This window comes from Amblyomma mixtum, chromosome 10 (assembly GCF_055824585.1).
Source record: "Amblyomma mixtum isolate Tamu chromosome 10, ASM5582458v1, whole genome shotgun sequence".
Classification (NCBI taxonomy): domain Eukaryota; kingdom Metazoa; phylum Arthropoda; class Arachnida; order Ixodida; family Ixodidae; genus Amblyomma; species Amblyomma mixtum.
In genome coordinates, this window is record NC_143021.1 from 18,137,242 (window position 1) to 18,158,987 (window position 21,746).

General features: G+C 47.4%; 2 protein-coding genes and 2 pseudogenes across 2 annotated transcripts; 2 read left to right on the top strand and 2 right to left on the bottom strand.

Moving 5' to 3' along the window:
• Positions 1-275: 275 nt before the first annotated feature.
• On the top strand, positions 276-874 carry LOC149325257 (uncharacterized). The gene is made up of 2 exons (XM_089564214.1): positions 276-783; positions 822-874. Exons 1-2 carry the CDS (start codon positions 276-278, stop codon positions 872-874), a joined length of 561 nt encoding a protein of 186 aa, XP_089420340.1.
• A 1,407-nt stretch (positions 875-2,281) lies between these two features.
• Positions 2,282-8,738, bottom strand: LOC149325258 (uncharacterized; annotated as a pseudogene).
• Positions 8,739-13,540: 4,802 nt separating this feature from the next.
• On the top strand, positions 13,541-17,558 carry LOC149325259 (uncharacterized). The gene is made up of 11 exons (XM_089564215.1): positions 13,541-13,693; positions 14,490-14,552; positions 14,616-14,684; positions 15,309-15,359; positions 15,445-15,501; positions 15,693-15,746; positions 15,814-15,873; positions 15,954-16,013; positions 16,086-16,130; positions 16,322-16,669; positions 16,857-17,558. The coding sequence occupies exons 1-11, from the start codon at positions 13,667-13,669 to the stop codon at positions 17,556-17,558; spliced, it is 1,536 nt and encodes a 511-aa protein (XP_089420341.1). The 5' UTR covers positions 13,541-13,666.
• Positions 17,559-17,740: 182 nt separating this feature from the next.
• LOC149325260 (uncharacterized) lies at positions 17,741-20,072 on the bottom strand (annotated as a pseudogene).
• Between the last annotated feature and the right edge of the window lie 1,674 nt (positions 20,073-21,746).

Here is a 21,746-nt window from a genome sequence, read left to right on the forward strand (position 1 = left end):
AGGGACCTACGTCAAACATAGTTGCATATATTTTTTTGTGAGTGTTTTCAATTTTTTCGTGCAGAAACTTCCGAAATGAACAACGTTTTGCTTCAAACAGGACTGAGTGAATTCGAGTTTTTGTTTTTCAGCTCGAATTTTTTTCGCGCTGCTTCGACCGAAAGCAATTAATGAACTGCGGCAGTCCACACTGCTGCGCATTATGCATGTCATTTACACGATTGAAGACAATGTCCTCTTATAAGTTCAGTGGGCACGGGAACGTTGGAAGAAGCATGGCTCCTGATTTCCGCTTTGCTCCGATGCAGGTTACTCTGACGCTCTTCTTCACCTGGCTCATACCGGAATCGCTATCTCCCTCATGCCCTTCAGCTCAGATGCTACCTACGCCACTGCCTGACAGTGGCTCCGTCAACATATCTTTCATCCCTGCGCAGCCGGTGGAATCACTCGCCTTCGGCCGTTCAACCCCATCGACAACTGCATCATCGCCCGCAAGGAATTTAAGCAGCGGCCTCTCCGTTCTCGGATTCAGTGGGCACGGGAACGTTGTAAGAAGCATGGCTCCTGATTTCCGCTTTGCTCCGATGCAGGTGTGTTCATTTTCCTTGTACGCTAAAAAGAGCGACACCTGCTTGCTGCTGTTCCCGTGCCCAGGGGTGCTGTGTGAAACTGTGTGTGATTGCTTTTCTATGGCTTTTCTACTCTTGTGTTCCGGCGACATAGAAACGAACCCCGGCCCCACCACACGATCTGAATCCCTATCAGAAATTGAATCGCTCCCTGAAGATCCTGCAGAACAGATGACCGTAATTTTTCAACTGCTCAACGATGTTCACGTCCGCTCATTACAAAGTTCGAAGGCACAAACTGAGCTGACCGCAGATATTAAATCCATTAAGGCTGGGCAGAAAAGCATCGAAACAAAAATAACTAATGTTCGGAAGCGTTTAGATGAACTGGAAGAGGAAGGGAAAGTTATTGACACCTTCAGCCATGAGTTTGCAGGCATGCAAGAATCTATCGAAAGCTTAACTTCACAAAATCGCTTCTTACAAAAACGCCTAGATGATATGGAGAACAGATCACGCCGAGATAATTTGATTTTTCATGAACTTACAGATTCATCGGAAACTTGGCAAGAATCAGAAAGCACACTGACCAATGCACTAACGAAGGTACTTGACTCGTTACCAAACGACCCATTTCAGCGTGTTCATCGTTTAGGCATCTTTTCCGCTAACAAATGCAGACCCGTCATTGCCAAATTTACCCACTACAAAGTGAGAGTTAATCCTATCTCATCGTAATGATCTCAAGGAACACAAAATATCAGTAAGCGAAGATTTCACACCCGCTACTCGAACTGCGACACGGAAACTAACCGAATTTGGAATCGCCTATCCGGTATCACCCAAATTTCGCCTTCGCTACAATAAGCTACTCATACGCGGCAAATGCTTCATGTACAATCCATCCAACGACACAATTGATGAAATCGAGCTGTCATCCGAACACGTGCCCCAAGGATCAGACGCTTCGCCACTTGTTGCGTCCTAGGGGCGCGAGAGGGGCAGTGGTCATTCAGCACCATCTGATGTTACGATTCGGTACACTAACATCAGAAGTATCTTGAACAAGAAAACACCTCTTTCATCGGCTATCGACACCTGTTCTGCGCATATCATCGCACTTACTGAAACTTGGCTATCACATCAAATCCACGATAACGAAATCTTTCACAACGCACACCGCTTCACAGTATATCGCAATGACCGAACTATTCAGCGGGGAGGCGGCGTACTCCTTGCTATTTCGAAAGACATACCGTCATCATGCATCTACACTAATAGCGTATTGGAAACTGTATGGGCATCAGTTACTCTACACCATCAGAAAATAATATTCGGCGTATTATATCGCCCTCCTTCTTCTTTGCGCTCGTTTATTAACGAGCTTCACGACGAACTTAACATAATACACACCAGATTTCCATCGGCTTCCTTGTTTTTACTAGGTGATTTTAGCTCTCCCAATATTTCTTGGGATACCCAGCCTCCCACCCTTTCTCAATTTTCTTCCGATGCGAGCGATTTTCTAGATTTATGCTCCGTTTTTTCATTTACCCAATTAGTCATTAATGCTACCAGAATCTCTGTCAACACTGCCAACACTTTAGATTTGATCCTAACCAATCGAGCCGACTTTGCTTCCGCCATCACCTATTTACCTAATATAAGCGATCACTCTTTGCTTGTTTGCAGCATTAACGCTGCCTGTCCTAAACCTGCAAAAAAGAAAAAGACCATACTAGATTATATTAGAGCAGACTTCGATGCCATTAACAATGATTTATCAGTGTTTTCTGATAACTTCCTGAAAAACTTTGACGATCGCTCTGTGCAAACTAACTGGGATATGCTCACGGCCAAAGTTCACGAACTAACTAAGAAATATATTTCAAGACGTACCATCACTTCTGATCCTCAAGACCCATGGTACACCGCCAATATAAGACGCCTATCTAACAGAAAAAAGCGCCGGTATCTTATAGCTAGGCTATCACCGTGTAACACACACTGGGACGCATACAAGACTGCCGCTGATGCCTATACAACTGCACTTAAGCAAGCAAAAGATAACTTCCTTTTTAACACGTTACCATCCATGCTATCTACAAACATTAAAAAATTTTGGCACGTCATCAACCCACATACCGAAGAATCTATTAACTTAACTGACGTGTCAGGGGACCCTATTCCGGCTCATTTATGCGCATCAGAACTTAACGAAACCTTTATTTAGAACTTCCCGCGCACATCAAACACCACACATCCCGTTCCACTCCGGACCCTTCTATGCCTCAAATTTTCATCGATACATCTTGCGTTGCTAAACTTATTGATGCCCTAAAACTTCATTCATCGCCCGGTTTTGAGTGCATTTATGCTAATTTTTTAAAAAATACAATTGCCTCTAGCTCCTTAATACTAACAAAGATTTTTCAGCAGACTCTCGATAATTCCATTATGCCAACACAATGGAAAGTCGGGAAGGTGGTTCGATTATTTAAATCAGGAAATCGAACCTTCCCTAGAAATTATCGCCCCATCTCGCTTACTAGTACTTGTTGCAAACTATTAGAACACGTCATTTTCACTAACCTTGTGAACTTTCTCGAGTCTAATTCCTTTTTTACACCCGCACAGCACGGCTTTCGGAAGTCATTTTCTTGCGAAACCCAACTTGCCAGCTTCACTATCAAACTTCATCATATTTTAGATTGCGCATCAGAAGCTGACAGCATTTTCCTTGATTATTCTAAGGCATTCGACAAGGTATGTCACCGCTTATTATATTTAAAGCTAACCCAACTGAATATCGACTACAGCGTTCTGAAATGGATTGAATACTTTCTTCTGAACCGATCGCAGTTCGTTTCCGCTAATAATTTTAACTCACCTTTCAGCGAAGTTTCACTCGGGCGTGGCACAAGGCTCCGTGCTCGGACCCCTTTTATTTCCTATTAACATCAACGACCTGCCTTCCACTGTATCATCTAACATTCTTTTGTTTGCTGACGACTGTGTTGTTTTCCGCGAAATAAAATCCCCCGACGATGCTAACCTTCTTCAGCGTGATCTCTCTAACATTTCTCTTTGGTGTAATGAATGGCTATGGAACTTAACACTAATAAGTGCAAAATTATGCGAATATCAAGTAGTGCCAGCGCTCCGCCTGTGTACTGCCTAAATAACGTTCCCTTAGAAGCGGTTACTTCATATAAATACCTGGGTGTTCATATTTCTGCTGACCTTAACTGGAAGCGCCATATTGAGTACATTGCTAACAAAGCTAACCGCATGTAGGGCTATGTGCGCCGTAACTTTTCCAAAACTCCGTCTTCCTTGAAATTATTGCTTTATAAAACACTAATACGTGCTAATCCGGAATACGCCCCGCCATATGGGATCCCCATCATGAAAAACTGATAACTTTGCTTGACCTAGTTCAAAATAACGCTGCTCGTTTTATCCTGTCCAACTTTAACCGTACCGCAAGTGTAACAAGCGTGAAAGCTAATCTTTCTTTGCCTCTTTTAGCATCCCGCCGGCAGACAATTCGTTTGAGCCTCTTTCATAAACTATACCATCATCCCATGCTACATGATGCCCTCATTTCCTTCCCCAGATACGTGTCAAACCGCATTGATCATCGTCACAAAGTTGGCATTGAAACTTGTAACACTGTAACTGCATTTCAGTCTTTCTTGCCTCGTACATCACGCGAATGGAACCGCCTTCCCGCAGATATCGTCGACATAAAGTGATAACCAGCATTTTCGTTCTGCACTAGATGACATTGTATAACAGGAATATAATACTTTGTTTTGTAGCATGCATTACATCTGTTTATGTATCTTCATGTTTTGTAACCACTCCCCTCTTTAATGCCTTTGGCCTTGAGGGTTCAATAAATGAAATGAAATAAGCCATTACTGCGTAAACTGACCGAAGATGACAATCACTTAAAATCTGTGGCTTAGCTTGGTTAAGCCCGGTAATTGCGAAAGCAATATCCGTACCTACGCCATGGTACAGCTGGTGGTGGTGCTTGTGGTTATGCTTGTGGTGATGCATCGGTTATCCAATCCAAACCAATGCAATCCAATCCCATCCAATCCCTTACAATGCAATCCGATACACTCGAATCTAATCTAATCCAATCCAATCCAATCGAATCCAATCAAGGTCAAATGAAGGTCAATGGTGGTCACCGCCGCGGCACTGCAAAGGCGTGAAAGTGAAAGTAGTATTGCTTTGGTGGTCACCGCCGCGGCACGATGGTGGTCACCGCCGCGGCACGGCAAAGGCGTGAAAGTGCAAGTAGTATTGCGTTCTCAATAATACCTCTACCCAAGGCATCAGTGTTTCGCGGCAAACCTCATCGGCTAAGTACACTGTTTTCGCGAACCGGCGCCTCTTCATATTCACAAGGATTTGCTGTTGGTCATCGACGGTTCGAGGCAGTTGTCTCAACATTTCATCGGTTTCCACGGGTACATTGACTATAGGCGCCTGTATACCGTATTGCCCATTCCTCCAATTCATTAGTCTCCTAATTTGCACGAACGGTATACGGAATACTGGGTTTAATCGCGGCAACCCTTCCGGCATGGTGGGGTACGTGTAACCATTGGAAACACTATAGAGCGGGATTCTCTCTTCCCGAAGGCTAGCTTTACACGTATTACACACTACTGCACTGTTTAAGGTCTCTTCGTCCCAGTCCGGGTAAGCTTTCAGCAAAGTGGGAAACATCAAGGCACTCACCGGTGTAAGGTTATCCTTGTGCCACAACCAGTCACACACTGAACACGCATAACCAAACGGGTTGTTAGTGAAACGTCTGTGAAAATCACGCGTGGCCGCTTCAAACTCGTCGACTGTTCTCTTGTAGTCTGCACAACGCTATTCACTAACGTCTCCATCGGTTTGGATCACTGAAGAGCTTGCGCGTTGTCGCCGAGCTGCATACTGGGCACGTCGCTTAGAGAGTCTTCTTTCACGCTCTTGCTCCGTCTCTGTAACTCGCTGTCGTTTCCTCCTTTCGTTACGACGAGCTGCCTTAGCGCTAGGCGGCATCGTCGCGACGCCGCCTAGCGCTATTGGCGACACACTTCTCTTGTAGTGTGCACAACGCTGTTCACTAACGTCTCCATCGGTTTAGATCAGGCCAGCCTTGATGAGAGACTTTTCGCGCTTCTTCTTTAGACGCTGTTTTCGCTCTTCTGGTGTTTCTTCGGCACGTGTTTTCTTCTGGCGTTCGTTAGCCGTAATCCGCGATGGACGTTCCTTCTCAAGCCGCTCCTGTCGTTCTTCCTGGGTTTCATAGGCACGTCGCAGTCGCTTCGTCAAGTTGCAACGTTCGCTACTGTTAAGACTACTCCTGGCTTCTGCATCACCCAACAAACACAAAACCTCCTCAGAAACTCCAAAAAAGGATGGAATGTCCCAGTCCCAGTAAAACGTTTATCAAACGTTTCCAGACCATAGAGGCACGACATAGAAACACAAGCAAAAAGGCAGTGCTCCCACTAAAGGTCTAGAAACGTTTTTTTCTGGAGTGTTAAGCAGCAACAAAAGCGAGTTAATGCATTTTCGTTCCAGAAATGTAACTGGGCGTAACGTTTTCGGACCAATGATTTTCAACAAGAAATAAAAATCGACTGCTCGCGCTCTCTTTTCTCTCTCCTTCGCGCCACAAGCTGCGGGGAGAGAAGGTTTTGCTCTTGCACTCGTCGTTTTGAGAGATGAAACGGCAGTTTCATTCGAACAGCCGAAGGAAGCGGTTAACCCCGCATCTCTCTCGGTGCATGCGTTTCTCGCACGTGGGCCGTCGGCTGCATGCTGCAGGCAGGCGGCAGCGGTCTGCATTTTCATCGCGCCGCCGGCAGCGGCGGTCAGCATCTTTCCCGTCTTCTAGCGTTTTCCCAGCTTGCGCCCAACTTCAAAATTGTGTGGTGGTCCCTCCAGGCGTCTCCGACTATCGGCACTCCTCGCTGCGCCGCTGTCTAGCAGAAGTGCAGTAATGGCCTCCCGTCGCTCGCCCGGCTTCCCCGCTGGACGGACGCCATTTTGAGCGCGCTTATTCGCGCTGCCCCAGACGTTCGAGCACAAGCCCCAGCGCGCGGGAGTTCTTGCTCTCGTCACTGCGCCAACTGGGCTGTCGTGGACTTCGTAGCTACGGATTCACGGAAGTTTTCCCGAGCACCTCGGCGTGCCCACACCATTCCTTTTGGAACTGATGCCGCGGCTGCGCATCGCAAGTCCTTTGCGCAGCTCCACGGCCCTACTGATGCCGCTGTTCGAGGCGGCGTTCGTGGCAGCGGAGTTCGTGGCAATAGGTGACTCCTCGCACGCACCCTGCATTCCTCAGCGCCTCCGACGACTGCAGCACGTTGGTGGTGGCAGCATGGCCGTCTACTACGGTATGAGGCGGGAAGGACCTTCCGAGACCCACCACTCTCTTTCTGCGAGTGCCCATGGATTAGCCTGCTCTACCAACTTCGCCACCGCGCAGCCATCCTGCCGCAGCGGTATAGTTTGTGCAGTGTTCGCGTGGTTATATTGACTCTCTCCCACTGGATTAATCGTGCCTTGATCTCGACTCCCACGCTGGACTGTGCCGCATGCGTGGTCTGCCGCACCATGGATGCAGCGCGCCACCGCACGTACCTGAGCACGTTCACCTTCCCGCCTGGCTCCAAGCAGTCTTATCCCCACACTTAGTCACAAGAAAATAAAACTCCCAGGATCGTTACGAGGGTGTAACGCGTAGTTTGAGCGCTCGCTGTGCTGTGAGAAGGCGCAGGACAGAAGCCTGCGTTTAATTTATGGTTTCAGCTGTTGCAGCCTTGTATTTCATCCCTGGGTTTCCGTAGGCAACGTCGTCAAGGTATGTTGGTTTATTTTAATTATTTATTTAATTTATTTATTTAAGCATACTGCAGGCCCTTTTCGCATTTTTTTTATTTTCGCCTAGTAGAACTAATATTTTTTTTTTCTGTTTTGATAACACGTCGCTGAAGCTTGCTCCGAGTCTCTAAGCGTGAGGGGGGTTTCAACTTGAAGAAAATCCGTGACCTGAAACTGCGTGTCTGTAGCGTACGCCCATCTCGTCTTTTCTTTTGTCACCCAAGTTGCTCTTTACATACGTTAGCTTTTGCGTGTGCATATCTGCTTTTGAAGCCCTTAGAATGCTCGTTTAAGGTGCATCAACTTTCAGCCTGTATTCTGTTTTACTTGCTTCATATTGCAGATTTCTCAGGGCTGGAGAAAAAAGTGGCCATCATATGCATGGCGCCGTAGTGTTATGTACACTGTGTATTAAACGGTGCATACGTTTGCGTCTGCTGTTTGTATTCATTCAGATTTGCGCCGTTGAACGTAAGTTTTTCGGCACGGACTTTCAATTCGGTCTGTATTGTTTTTCTTTGACTGAAACATGAATGCATTTTGATTGTGGTGGTGTATGGTGCGGTCGCCGGCATGGACGACAGGATGCAATTCGTGCTAAGAGCACACCTAGTAAACTGAAATTACTTCTGTATGGCGCTGCTAGCTATTTGCTCTTATATGAGCCAAATCGGGTGACTTTTTGAGTTAATATTTCCTTTGTGTGCAAAATGCTAGGGCATTTCACGTAAACGCATAAGTGCAGAACGGCCGAGCCAGCACGCATTCAGACGAGTGGAAAGGTGGATTACACCACCTGTAACGCAAGTATGCACCTGAAATTTGGCACATATGTGCGCTTGGATGCCTGCAGGCTGCATGAAAAAGGAGGAATAATTTTATAGAACCAGAGCCGAGAAATCGAGCATTAACCTTTTGGGGCTTTCCATGGGACGCACAACTTTTTGGACATTGCTAGTTGTGGGGACGTTTTTTAGATGTGTTCGGGAAAAATGAGCACCTCCTGGGGAGATTCCAGATGTCCCGATGGGTCATTTTTGGGAGATTTTGAGGAGGTTTTGTGTTTGTTGGGCACTGTCCACGACACTGAGCGAATCGGTAACATCCGTCCCATCTTCCACGGAAGAGCTTGCACGTTGTCGCCGAGCTGCGTACTGGGCACGTCGCTTAGAGCGTTCTTTCACGCTCTTCCTCCGTCTCTGTAGCTCGCTGTCGTTTCCTACTTTCATTACGACGAGCTGCCTTAGCGCTAGGCGGCATCGCCGCGAAGCAGATGTTAAGCCGCGGTGGTTGGCACCGCCACTGGTCGCTGACGGCCCGAGATGGTCGCTCAGCTCTACGGCCGGACGTCACAACACCTGTTGCGCTCCTAGCGGAGGGCGCGGGAGTTAGGCGCCGATGGTGGCCACCGCCGCTTCTTTCGACGGCGCGAGATGCTCGCTCAGCTGTTCGGCGTTTCGTGACGCATGACTTCACACAGGGTTCAGCTAAAGGTGAATGGTGGTCACCGCCGCGGCACGGCAAAGGCGTGAAAGTGCAAGTTGTATTGCCTTCGCAATAAAACAACATTCCAGTGAGTCGGGCAGTGCTGTAGCTGCGCGCGATCCAACGCTTAAGACTTCTGTTGGCTTCTCTCATATTTATAACGAGCCCCTCATCCCCTTTCCTTGTCTGCTCTTTTGATTGCTGTGAGTTTTAGTTGGGGGGGGGGGTTACGGCCAGCGGAGCGGAGCGGGCCAGCGGGGACGCCACTGCACATGCGCACAACGCTGAGGAAGCGAGCGGGTTTACGGAGCGGCGCTTACGTCCGCTGGGCGGCCTTTCCTAGCGGAGCGTACGCGTCGCGTGAGCGTCTCCAAGCGCGCGCGGGCGTGTATGGGTAATTCAACATGGCGGCCTGCTACACAGACGCATCGCCATGGAGGAATTTTTTTTACCTCCATGCGCATCGCCGACTGCGCCGACCGCGGCGCAGGCCCGTTTGCTGAACACTTTTTCTAACATACCATCCTCGCGATTACATACAAAACAACACTATTATAAAGCAATGTTTAAAAAAACGGTTTTATTTAGCAGTTCTACCAAAATAAAAGCAAGTGTGATTCATATTATTATCACGCTAACTCCAATTTTGCCCACTTTCATATTCTTATCACGCTAACTCCAATTTTGGCCACTAGACGGGGTAACGGAGCGCTCCGCCATAGAGTCACTGGAAAAAATTTCAGAGTACCGCAAAGGTCGGAATTTGACTGGCAACACTGAGCGGCCACTGCCATTTACCTTCCAAGCCGACTGCGTCGCAGGAAGGTCGCCGTGTTGGAAGAGCTTGATATTCGGTGACGTATCGGGTTGAGTGTTCACTGAAGCGCAAATACTTCGTGCTCGGAGGCAATGGTTACTCAGAAGAGAAAAAATATTATTTTGTGCGAAGTAATGCAGCTGGCGGTTATTTTGCTCCGCGGTTGCGTTTACTGCAGGAACTGTGCTATCATTGTGAGCAGCATCTCAGCGCTGCTATCGCGAGCTTGTGCACGCCTTTTTTCCCCTTCCACGGAGCAGGCTACGAAGGAAACATTTCGCCACTCCGAGCAGCAAAGAGACAAGCTCGTGCTTTTGGGCAGTGAGCATCGTAGATCGCCATGGGACCGCCGTCTCGTTCAAGCAGGACGAAACTACTTGACATTAGCTTCTTCTTCCCATCCACTCTAGGCTTCTCGAAGTCTTCAGCACAAAAGTGATCCTGGAAATGTTTGTTGTACAGTTAGAAGAGTGATGCTGGTCACCCGAATGCTGGGCTGCCCAAGGAGGCTCCCAGGGCTTTTTTCGAGTGAAGCCCTGTTTCAAATATGTAGAACAAGAAAAGCATAGAAGATAGCTGTAATAATAAGCTGAAACACCCAAATAAAGAGGCGAAGAAAAAGAATACGTTATAAAGCGTTCTAAGTTTACGCAGTGACACTTAAAATAGCTCATTTGGGATGTAAACACGCATGCGGCCGCAAACACGCAGCTTCAAGGATTGCTAACATTTGACCCATTTATATTTTTCTACCAGTCCCAACACAACTGGACAGTAAGCGGCCGTTATGTGAACGTAAGACATGCCCGACCATGCTTTTATTGACTGCGATCGTCACGGTCCGCGAAAAACAAGTGCCATGGGTCGAGTGACTCGAGGCGCGGAAAGATCGTGCGAGTGCTTGGTGCACGTTAGGACGCGGAATTCTCGCGCGACAAATGTGCCTTCGCTTGACACAAGCACGGAATAGTCGGAAGAGCCGCGTGTGTTGAGTAACAAGCGCATACACGTGTACCCGCGTCAAGAGGGCAAGCCGCGAACGATCCCTGTGCGACATGCGCGACGGTCTTGCTGTGAACTCCTATTTTCTTAGCATCCTATCGCTAACACCGCGTGCACTGCGCTTACATACCTTCTAAAACAGCACCAAAAAGCACAAGCAAGGTGCACTTACCTCGCACAAGCGTGTGTTTTTTGAAGGCTTGAAGTTCTCCCGCCCGATTTTGTGCAACTACGCAGAACGATCGACGCTGTCTGTCATTTTTCCCGGTCGGAATCAAGAAAAAAAGTCTTCCCGGACTCGGTTCGGTTGCTGCATCCGAAGGCGCAGCAGCCAGGCACGATTTCTTCAGTATCAAACACGAGAGCGACAGTTGCAACACGAGAAACGTCGGGAACCTGCGCTCTTCTCAGCCGGCCCGACCGGCGCTTGGAAGGTATATGGCACCCCAAGATCACGTGGTACGGTTGGGCCAATGACCGCGTCGGCGGCGCGGGGAAAAGAAATGCGGTACTCTGAAATTTTTTCCAGTGACTCTACTCCGCCATCACGCTAACTCCACTTTTGACCATTAGGTGGGGCAGCAGAGCGCTCCGCTATAAAGCCCCTCCGCTAGAGCCGCTGAGGGTTCTAGAGGATGTGAGTATCTGTTCTCGCTTCGGCGAGCGCGGCTTCGGCCGCTTATCTGTTGTTTTGAGCAGCGTCCGCTCCGGCGGACGCAGTTGTTGCTGCGACGCGCGTCTTTACTTTCCTCTCTCTCCTTCCTATGATCTTTTAACTCTCCTCTATCTGCACGTGGCAGCGGTGGTGGCTTGGCTCGAGCCAGTAGCAGGCCCGTGCAATTTCCTTTTCATCCTTCTCTCAGTCACAACAACAACAACAACAACAGCTGAGGGTTCCGTCTGGCTAAAACTCTTTTCTTGCGCGATGTATCCGCTGGTGTATCCTCTGGCCCGCTCCGCGCGAATTTCAAACGGGGCCAGTTGTACTTTCCCAAGTTACCGTGCAACCAATTAAAGGGATTGTATAGTGATGCTCCAAGTAAGTGGGACTAAGTTTAGTTAATTGCTTACTTCACAAATTAGCTCAGTTAACCTTTCTAGTCAGACCAGGTAAATAAATAAAACCGAGTAGAAAATTGGCCGAGCTCGGGAATCGAACCCCGGTCTACGGATTGCGAGACGAGCACGCTACCACTCCGCCATGCCAGCTCAATGGTTTGGAATGAACAAAGACGCGTCTAGTGAATACGGTGTCTTCGTTCATTCCCATCTTTCTCCATTCCCCTTACGACGAGGTTTAGGTGTCCACCGAGATATGAGAGACAGATACATTTCCTTTCCTCAGAACCAATTTACGGACGAGCAAGGCATAGAGCCGAACGGGCGATGGCGTTCAGTGGACTCCCTGGCAGCGTTGCAAGACGCTGTCGCGTTCCGCACTTAGAGGCGAAGCTTAACTCCTTAACCACACATCAGTGACACAAGCAGCAACACCACGCTTAAGGCTTTCGCCTCACTGCACTTTAGGTCAACAAAGTGCCCCCTGATTTTTCGCCTAGGTATTTACAAACAAACAGATCGAGACTACCGTCAGTAGTTTAACAAAACTTCTACCGTCAGTAGGTTCCTTTTAACGTTACCTTGCGAGGTGTCCGAAATATATGGTAACTCCGAAATAACCAGCTTTCCTGCACTAAAAAAAATTAAAACTGAGGTGATTAGGAACCTACGCAGAACCGATTGCACGAGCAAATGCGCTTCTGAGCGAAGAATATATTAAGGCAGCATTACACATCCATCTATTCATATAGAGCCTAGGCCGCACGTCTATTCTTATGTCGTGCCACTTCCTATTGACGGAGTTAATTTTTGATTATTAAGAATGGGAAAAAGACGCTAGTCGAAAAACAATATTCCGAGGATGTTCACTGCTGTGCGGCGAGCTAGCTCGCGCATGCTATTTCCAACGTGTGCACCGCAATCGAAGCGATCGCAGTACAAAACGTTCCGATAAAGCAGTGCAGCATAAGTCGGGGCAGTTGTTGCAGTATACCTATAATTTTTTTAATCTCGCATACCATGATCGCATTGCGGTTGAATCGGCGGCAGAAAATGCAAGCAATTGATTCGAGCGCGCGGTCCGCTGCGCGCCAAAGCGTGAACAATGAGAAACAACACTCGGAGGATATTCTCGGCCACGCACGCCACCTCGACCGCTTGCACCGAATCAAATCGATCGCAGTACAAAAAGTTTCGATAAATTAATCCAACGCTGATGGGGGCAGTTATTTGAGTAACTAATTTTTTAATCTCCTATGCCATGATCTCATTTCGAACGAAGACAAGGCAGAACACGCACGCGCGGTCTACTGCGCGCCAAAGGGAGATCGTTGGGAGCGTCTGCTATACACCATTTTACGGAGAGCAGACGGGAGAGAAAGGAATACAGTCGAACACCTACGTAAGCGCGACGCCCCACTGTTGCCATCCTCCCCTGGGCTGATAATCCGGCGCGCGGAACAACGTTCTGCCGGTCGTCCGTTTGTTTACTGTGGTGAAATACGTGTTTGCTGTCTTGTGGTGAATGATGAAATGTCGTACGCAACACCAACTTCATCTGGCCAGCACTGCGCGGTCGTGGGCTGCGGCAATACGCAGCGTAAACGAAAAAAAAATTGCCAACAGCGTCTGCGCACAGCATGCGACGCCGAAGTCTCAGTGCGGCTGCGATATGTTTATGTTACACGGTTTTCCTGCCGACCCGGACTTGACTCGACAGTGGACACCGCTGGTAAACAGGAAAAGCTTTGTGCCAGCAACGAGCTCACGCGTGTGCTCGGCTCACTTCGTGGATGGGAAGCGGACGGAAAGGAACCCGCTGCCTATGCTCAGCCTAGGATACGAACGAAAGGTACGCGCTAGGCTCCCACAATTGCTTCGCTATTTTCCGCGGTAAATCGACGTTGTCGGTGCTTAGACTAATGCACAAATGAGATAGATAGTAGCATGTTAAATGTTAACCATTTCTACAACATCAAGAAGTGTCTGAGCGTGGGACTGATCGTTCACATTATCACATTACCAGCAGTTTATTTCTTGTTAAGCTGCATCTTGGCGCCAACTTTGCAGAGCCTTCGCCTCGTCATCTGGCAGTATCTGCCTGACCGGCTACAAACAGGTGGCTAGGCGCGGTTCCTGCGACTTTTGCACACGCACTTCTGTGTTGTGAGGGAGGGTGGGCTCGAGATGCCGCTCGTGCTAGGCCCCTCCCGCAAATTTATCTTGTAGTGAAGTGTGTGAGACCGTGCCCTAGTTTTCAAACGGGTTCAGAGAAAACCCATCTCGCCTGTCATATGTAACCCCGTCCCTTTATTTTGCACCCCCCCCCCCCCAGGATTTATTTAAAGGGCCCAGAAGGATGCCTTTACTTAGTGCTAATGTTGCAGGGGAAGCACAAGTAGCCCCCCCCCCCCCCCCCTCTGCACTGTTGTACCATTGTTGTAGATGGCTCAGCATTGTTTGGTTCTGTTTGTGTGATCCCTTAGGGGATATGTATTTTGATGGTACACAGTAAATTTTTCTTTGGATGTTATTGCGAGGGCTTTTGCACTAATGCATGCCCGTGACTGCATGACTTGGCCAATGCCTGTTGACTGAAAGCTTGCCTTTTATGGATCGCTTATGACAATGTTTTCATGTGTTTTTAGGTGATCCACGGACGCAGGCGTCTAATGCGCGATGATGGAAATCCGCCATCAGCGAAACGGAAGGTCAGCATATGAAGCATGTAGATGAAAATTTTGTGACTCAAATGAGCTTTATTTCCATTTCAGAAACAACACATGACCAGTGATGCTCAAAATAAAGCATGCGACACAGCGCAGCAAACACCTCCACATAATGTAAGAATTGTTTGGTTTTATGGTGTTTAGTGTTGCAAAAACGGCTCAGGCTATGAGGGACGCTATAGCGGAGTTCTCTGGATAAATTCGACCACCTGTGGTTCTTTAATGTATGCCAGCATCGCACAGTACACACACCTCCAGAATTTCGCCTCCATCGAAATGCGACCTCCGAGGCCAGGATTGAACCCACCCCTTTCGGGTCAGTATCCGAGCACCATAACTACTCAGCCACTGCAACGGCCCTGTAAAGAATTCTATCTAGAGTGCAAAACATGGAGAAAAAGATAGGAAAGATATCCTTGTTGCAAATTAGGCTGTGTTACCTACATAAACATCTTGAGTTAATAAAGCTTGGTCACATAAATCACACCAAAGCCTCCCGCTTTTTGCACGCAAGCATTAACATTCTAATTTTGGTGATTTTTACATACGTGTACTGCATTCTAGCTTGCTGGCATGCTACATGCTCATAAAGCAAGCTCATTGTTCTTGCCTTTTGTAAGTTAGCAAGCTGTTCCTCTCTCCCTTCTTTCACTCCTTTCTCAGCACGGTGCAGGTGCCAACCAAGATTAAGGTAGTTACTGCGCCTATCTTTCCCTCATACCCAATTTTTATTTTCAGGAAGCTGCTGGCACTGAGCACCTGACATCCGGCGTGGCCTCCAGTAGTAATGTATGTGCAAGTGCAGGGTGTGCTTGTTGTATTCACACGCAACCATATTATGCTATCTTACTCTTGTTGCATTGCCCTTTTACAGATGTCCTCCAACAGCGAGGACACTGCCGCACATTTGCACTCAATATCTGAACAAAACGTAAGCATGCATGCTGCTCAATAACCTTGATACACTACAGTGTCTAGTCAAGCTCAAAACTGCGTTGTACGTGTTTCGGCAGGCTGAATTTTGCATGGAAGATTCTTGCAGTCCTGCCTTTATCTGCAATGGAAATGTGTGTGATCATATGCCTTTAAAAGTTTGTCAAGTTGTGTGTTATTTCTTCCCAGGTTACTGAAACACTAAGTGCCTCGAGTACTATCTGTACGAACAGTGAGCCACACGTAAGTATGCACTGATGAAAGCCTTAAGCTAAGTCCACTGTCAAGTTTTGTTTATCTTGGCTGACAGGTTGCTGCGTTATGCACTGAAAATGCCAGCCTTGGCCTGCCTGTTAGAAATGCATTGGATGTAAGTGTCCTTACAAACACCGGGCCTGCCAGCATACTGCAAATTACAAGCCTGGATTCACTGTTTTGCTTTTTCCTTAGGAGGTTCTTCCTTTTCATCAAAATGTTTCGAGCGGCACACTTCTAAGCAGTGAACTGAACGTAAGCTCACATTTTTTTTCTTAGCTGCTTGGAGATGAAAGAAAGCTCACTGTTGCTTTTCTCCCATAAAAGGTTGATGATGCTTCTGCTCTCATGCTGCCTTCATATGAAGATGACGTAAGTGTGCATGCACGTATATTTATTGAACTTCCCCGCATTCAGGAGGCATCACACTGTATTTTATTATTTTGCTTCTCTGAAAACAGGGAGTTGACCAAGAAAATGATATGTTAATTCCCCATAGAAAGAAGGTACTGGTTTTTTGGAAAAATGGCTTTGAGAATGTGATTTTGACTTTTTCATTGCAGGTCGAGACAAAGGACAGCTACACACATTGGGAGCAGACACCAACAGATCACACATACGCAGTCACACATCACTCAAACACTTCTCCTGCATTGCGATTTACTCACTCCCAATACCTCACGCCACAAGACATACTTTTTTACACAGGGATGCCTGTTCAAGTTTTTAGCAGCCTCGTTTCGAAGCTAAAAGAAATGGAAGCAGAAGTATCAAAGGTTTTAGCCCTCGAAGAACAACTGCTCCCGACTCTAATGAGGCTCAGACTCGGCCTCCTCTGTGCAGACCTTGCAAGAAGATTCGAGGTATCAGTGGCAAGCGTATCTAAAATATTTGCAAATATGCTTTGTGTAATGTAGTAGCGTGCGGCAGCCGAGCGGCCGCAGCAGAGAACCAGCGAAGACCGGTGCAGGACAAGGAAACAGCGTTTATTTGTCTGACGCTTCTTTTATACGCAGCGGTTGCTTATCCGCTGCTGCTATCAGTGCGCGTCATGGCAAAGTGACGCGTCATGCACTTGACGCTATCACACTTTGCAACCTGGAAAAAATACTGGAGGACGTTGTCGTTTGGTTGCCACGGACAGCTGTGTATGACAGCATGCCGCAAAGCTTCGTGACGAGTGGCCACGGTCGAACAACGTGCATCTTCGATTGCACTGGAGCTCAATTGCAAAGACCTAAAAAGCTTCTCGCAAGAGCACAAAGCTACAGTCCTTACAAGGGGTCAAATGCTGTAAAATTTCTTGCAGTGATAGCTCCCAACGGCCTAATAATGTACGTGCCCGATGTGTATGGTGGCAGGGCCTCGGCCAAGTACATCGTTAGAACATGCGGCATAGAGGACTACCTTCTTCCAGGTGATAACATTCTGGCAGACAGAGGCTTCAAGCTAGAACCTCACCGGGCAGCACAAGGCATCAATATGAATACACCAGCCTTCACCAGAGGTGAGCGTTTTTCACTACAGTACAGCATGGCTGTTCTTGTTCTAGAGTACTCAAAAGCATTCTTTTCACTTTTAGGAAAGACTCAACTGTCAGAAGAAGATGTCACAATGACTAGGAGAATCGCATCAGTCCGAATACATGTTGAAAGGGCCATAAATCGTATAAGGACTTATAGGATCTTCAAGCACGCACTGGCGATTAAGTCCAAAAAACATATAAACAGAATTGTTTTTGTATGCGCTGGGCTATGCAACTTGAAAGGTCCTCTAATCAAAAAGAAGTGTGAAGAATAAACGCCTAACTACAGCAGATATATTGCAGTTGTCTCACTTGTATTCAAAGTAAAACATTCAACTTTGAGGTGTGAGAATACATGACCAAGCACATCATATGCAATATACCTTCAATTGTTTACTTGTAGACTGGCAATTCCCTACTGCCATCACCATGTGCTGCATAACTAGCCAAGCTCCAATCACAGCCTAGGCAGCACTATTTTTATGAAGAAACTTTCTAGGGCATTTACGTGAGTGTCCATAAAGGCCTCTTCCTTCTCTACTGTAATCATCATCCCTCCCTTGTCTACATGCAAGTACAGGTAGCACATAGTGCTGCCCACCAGGTTCAAGTGCAGTTGTGCTTGAACCTGGTAGTAGTACTTGTGCGTAACCTTCAATGAGCCTGTGGCATCCAAGCAAAAGTCTGGCTTTGCTTGCCCTGCTCTCACCAAATCATCTGGCTGCACATCACGGAGTGTGTACAGACACTTGACCTCGAGCAGCGCTGGAGGATGGCAGTCACAATGAAATGACCCATCTGGACTGCAGCCAATATACGGATATTTCGGCAGTATCATCAAGCCGCAGTCATCTAGTCTGCCATTTATGTGCTGTGTTTTAAAGGCAGCAAATGCACGAGCCTTTGCCAGCTCTTCAAACTCTATGCCATACCGGATGGCTGGACTGTAAATTGTTGTAGTATTGAATATTTTAGCCAGAAATGCTGAACAATTAAGCTGCTTTGTGCGGCACACGTCCTTGAATATAGAAGCAGTTATTCTGCCTTTACGATGAAGAGACCAGGCAGTGCATTCTCTTTGTTTTTTTTTGTAGCCGCTTCAATATTCAAGGAGGTGGCCAATGTGATTTTCAGCTTTGAAAGCACTTCCGGCTGATTTTCTTTTCCGGCTTTGATCATGTCAGCCAGGTTGAGGTGACAGAGAGGTCTTCCCAGGGTAATTTGAAATTCTGAAACCTGGCGCTCCGGCAAACCTTCTACAGTCCCAGCAGAGGCTGATGCTGGGGCAACCTAAACAGACAAACAAATCACCTTGAATAAACCTCAATGTGAAAGGGAAGAAAACAGTTTTAAACGTGCAAGAAATTACAGAAAGGAACACAAATACTCAGGTTGCTTGCTGATCACTTGTTCAAAATAAAGAGCGCCTGTGTGGCTTTCCTAAGAAGCAGCTAAGCTAAACTCGGCTCAGAAGTGGTTGCTACATTTCGTGCTGCTGCTAACCACCTGTAGCATGTTTTGTAACTTTCCAGCAAGAAACACAAGCAATGTTCACAGAAGCTACAAATTTTCTGCAGCCACTGCAGTATTGGCAACTACTTTGCAGCTAGTCATTTAGCATGACTGAGTCTACTTGTTAATCACCATAACGCAAAATATGAAGCAAGCTTACCTGTGCACTGTAACTCTCTCGAACTATTGGCAATAATGCACTTTACAACTCTTTTTCAGTATTGTTATGCCCCTACTTTTTTGACAGCTAAAACTAAACTTAATTTCCCTCACATCCTTTTTCCCGCATGGGCCAGATGCAGCTCAAGTAAAAGCCTGTAAATTACTGTTGTTTTACCTTTTCTGCTGGACGTTCAATCTCCTGAGACAGGGTGTCTCCATTTGTCTGGGTGGCCCGCTGGTCCTCCATCTTCCTCCTTGTAGCATGTAATGTAGCTTCAAGGAGGGTGCCTGCATGACACAATAAAACTATGTTACCTGAACATCTACATTGCTTGATTATGTATTCAAGATGTTATTTTCACGTGTAATTCCGTAATGAACAATACTTCTCATCAAGTTGCGTCAGTGGGTATCAGCATGCAATTCTATTAACACAAGCTAACATTTCAGTTTTTTGAGGCGACAATGGGCCAGCTCAGCAGAATGCTCCACCTGGGTACCTACCAGGTATATTGAACAGGTCCCGGAAAGGAGACTTGTTTACATACTCTAAGAGATCCTCTCTGCTGCCAAAATGTTTTATCTTGCGTGTTGGTCTTGGCTTTTTTGTGCTGTCAAGACCCTCGGCAGTGCATTGAAGCTTGAGCCCAATGTCATCAATGACGGCAGGCTCCACATTCCTTTTTGTGCCTCTGTGCCAGGCTGCCGCCTCATCTGTGCATGAGCTTCCTGTCAGGCCGCGCTGTACAGCAATCTCCGCCTTCCATAGAAGTGCACCCACATGGCTGCATACACGTGCCTTGCCTGCCATGCAGTTGCAGCCAGCAGTCAGCACTTGTCCGCTTTTCCTGATGCAGGCCCAAGCTTTCCACGGTGTCTTGTTAATGGCCTGAGAGGGCCGCACCTGCCTTGAGACACACGATATCCTGCTTCATCTTGTGGCACAATACTTGGCCTACCCAGCCACTTTGCACATAATTGTAAGAGTCTAGGCTCTTGTATGCTTCAGCTTGCTTGATGTCACAAGCTTTTGTCTTCAGTAAGTAACACACAATATGTGCACTTGACAAATCTGGCCAGAGCTTCATGTCGTCTATCCACTGAGTCATCAGCATTGGGCGCACGTAGGTGCCGCCATCTGAAAGAAAAAGGAGTAAAAGTAGGGTGACTTGTTAAAAATCCATTTCACCAAAGAGCGAGAAAAAAAAAACACCGAAGAAACGACGACACAGGCCAGCATTTGACCACTCTGTGTCATCGTTTCTTTGGTCATTATATTTTTCCCCGCAGTTTGTTGAAATAAAAAGGGACAATCACAGAACATAAAAATAGGAAAATATGCACAGTACGGCATGCATGCAAGCTATTAGTCTTCTGGCTTGTTTCTTCAGGGCCCTTCACATCCAGCACATGCAACAACTAGCAACTAGCCCTGCTGTTTGCCATACATGGTATACATGATTTCGTTTTCGGCACATCAAATGCAACATAAACAGCAAATGTTACGACGACTCCAGCAGTGCCTCTGCCTTAGATTCTAAAGCGCAACACTGACTCAGCAGCTTCGTTTCCTTTTTACGTTGTAATAACATACCTTTGGCGTATCAATCAACCTCTGATTTTAGTTAATTCAAACTCCATTGGTCTTCAAACGATTGGTGCTGGCAACGGCGCAGTAGCTGAGAAGGCAAGTAGTTTTCAATAAAATTAACGTCTCAAAACGACTCGGGCTATGAGCGACGCCGTAGTGAAGGGCTCCGGAAATTTAGACCACCTGGGGTTCTATAACGTGCACTGACATCACACAGTAACAGTACACGAGCCTCTAGAATTTCGCATCCATCGAAATTCGATCGCCGCGGCCGGGATCGAGTCCGAGTCTTTCAGGTCTGCATCCGAGCACCATAGCGTTACACCAAGCCACCGCGGCGGCCTACTCTCAATAAATTGGCTCGTAGCGGGAGCACTCAAGACTCAAGCAGGAGAAGCGACTGAATTTCATCCGTTTCAACGCGCGTACAACAGCAAACGCCGACATAGCAATGAGGGGCAGCAGTTTCGGCTCGGTCACGTTGCTCGCTGTAGTCGCTCGAGCGTCAGTTTACGAACGAATTTAGTCCATTTTAAATGATGTTTTCGGTTTCTGAACCCAAGCTCTTGGATCGCATTTGCCACTTTCGTTCTCAGCGTACGGCGTGTCACATTTACTATTAAGAAAACCGGCTACAAAAACTACACACGTGAACTGGGAGCACAACACTTACCGATGTTGATTGTTGGCTCCGTCGATGCCTGATCATCGGCTCCTTGTCGATTGCTGCGGGCGCTTGCGGTCGCTAGCGCTATATCACCCACGCAGATGCTATCAATGAATTCTCCAAAGGCGTGCAGCGAGCGGATATCGATGAGTAAGCAATTCGTTGCTCCGCGAGTATCTCACACACCTGCAGCGACGGTAGAGCGACGGCGGCGTTTATCAGTCCAAAATGGCGTCGGCACTAGACGGCGCTAGGGCCGGGAAAAATGGCGGCGCCCATGTATCGAAACTAAAATCATGTATAGACAGGCGTCATGTTTGTAAACAAAGGTGGCGCTGCGGTCGGCTGCTACGCGGGGTGTAGGCAAAAACGTAGCATGCCTACCACGCGCCAAGCGATGCTGCCTTCGAAACCAACTCGCGTGCGCGCATATTTCAAAGCGTGCGCGTCGCTTGTGGTTAGAAACATGTCTGTTGGTGACCGGAGAGCAGTTGAGCACTCTTACAACCTGTTCGCCAGACGGAATTACCT

Coding starts and splice junctions, on each gene's coding strand:
- LOC149325257 (XM_089564214.1), top strand. CDS start 276: ATGGCTCCTGATTTCCGCTTTGCTCCGATGCAGGTTACTCTGACGCTC. Junction 784..821: donor ATCAGAAATTGAATCGCTCC/CTGAAGATCCTG, acceptor GTAATTTTTCAA/CTGCTCAACGATGTTCACGT.
- LOC149325259 (XM_089564215.1), top strand. CDS start 13,667: ATGCTCAGCCTAGGATACGAACGAAAG. Junction 16,131..16,321: donor TGCCTTCATATGAAGATGAC/GTAAGTGTGCAT, acceptor TTTTCATTGCAG/GTCGAGACAAAGGACAGCTA. Junction 16,670..16,856: donor TTGCAAATATGCTTTGTGTA/ATGTAGTAGCGT, acceptor ACACTTTGCAAC/CTGGAAAAAATACTGGAGGA.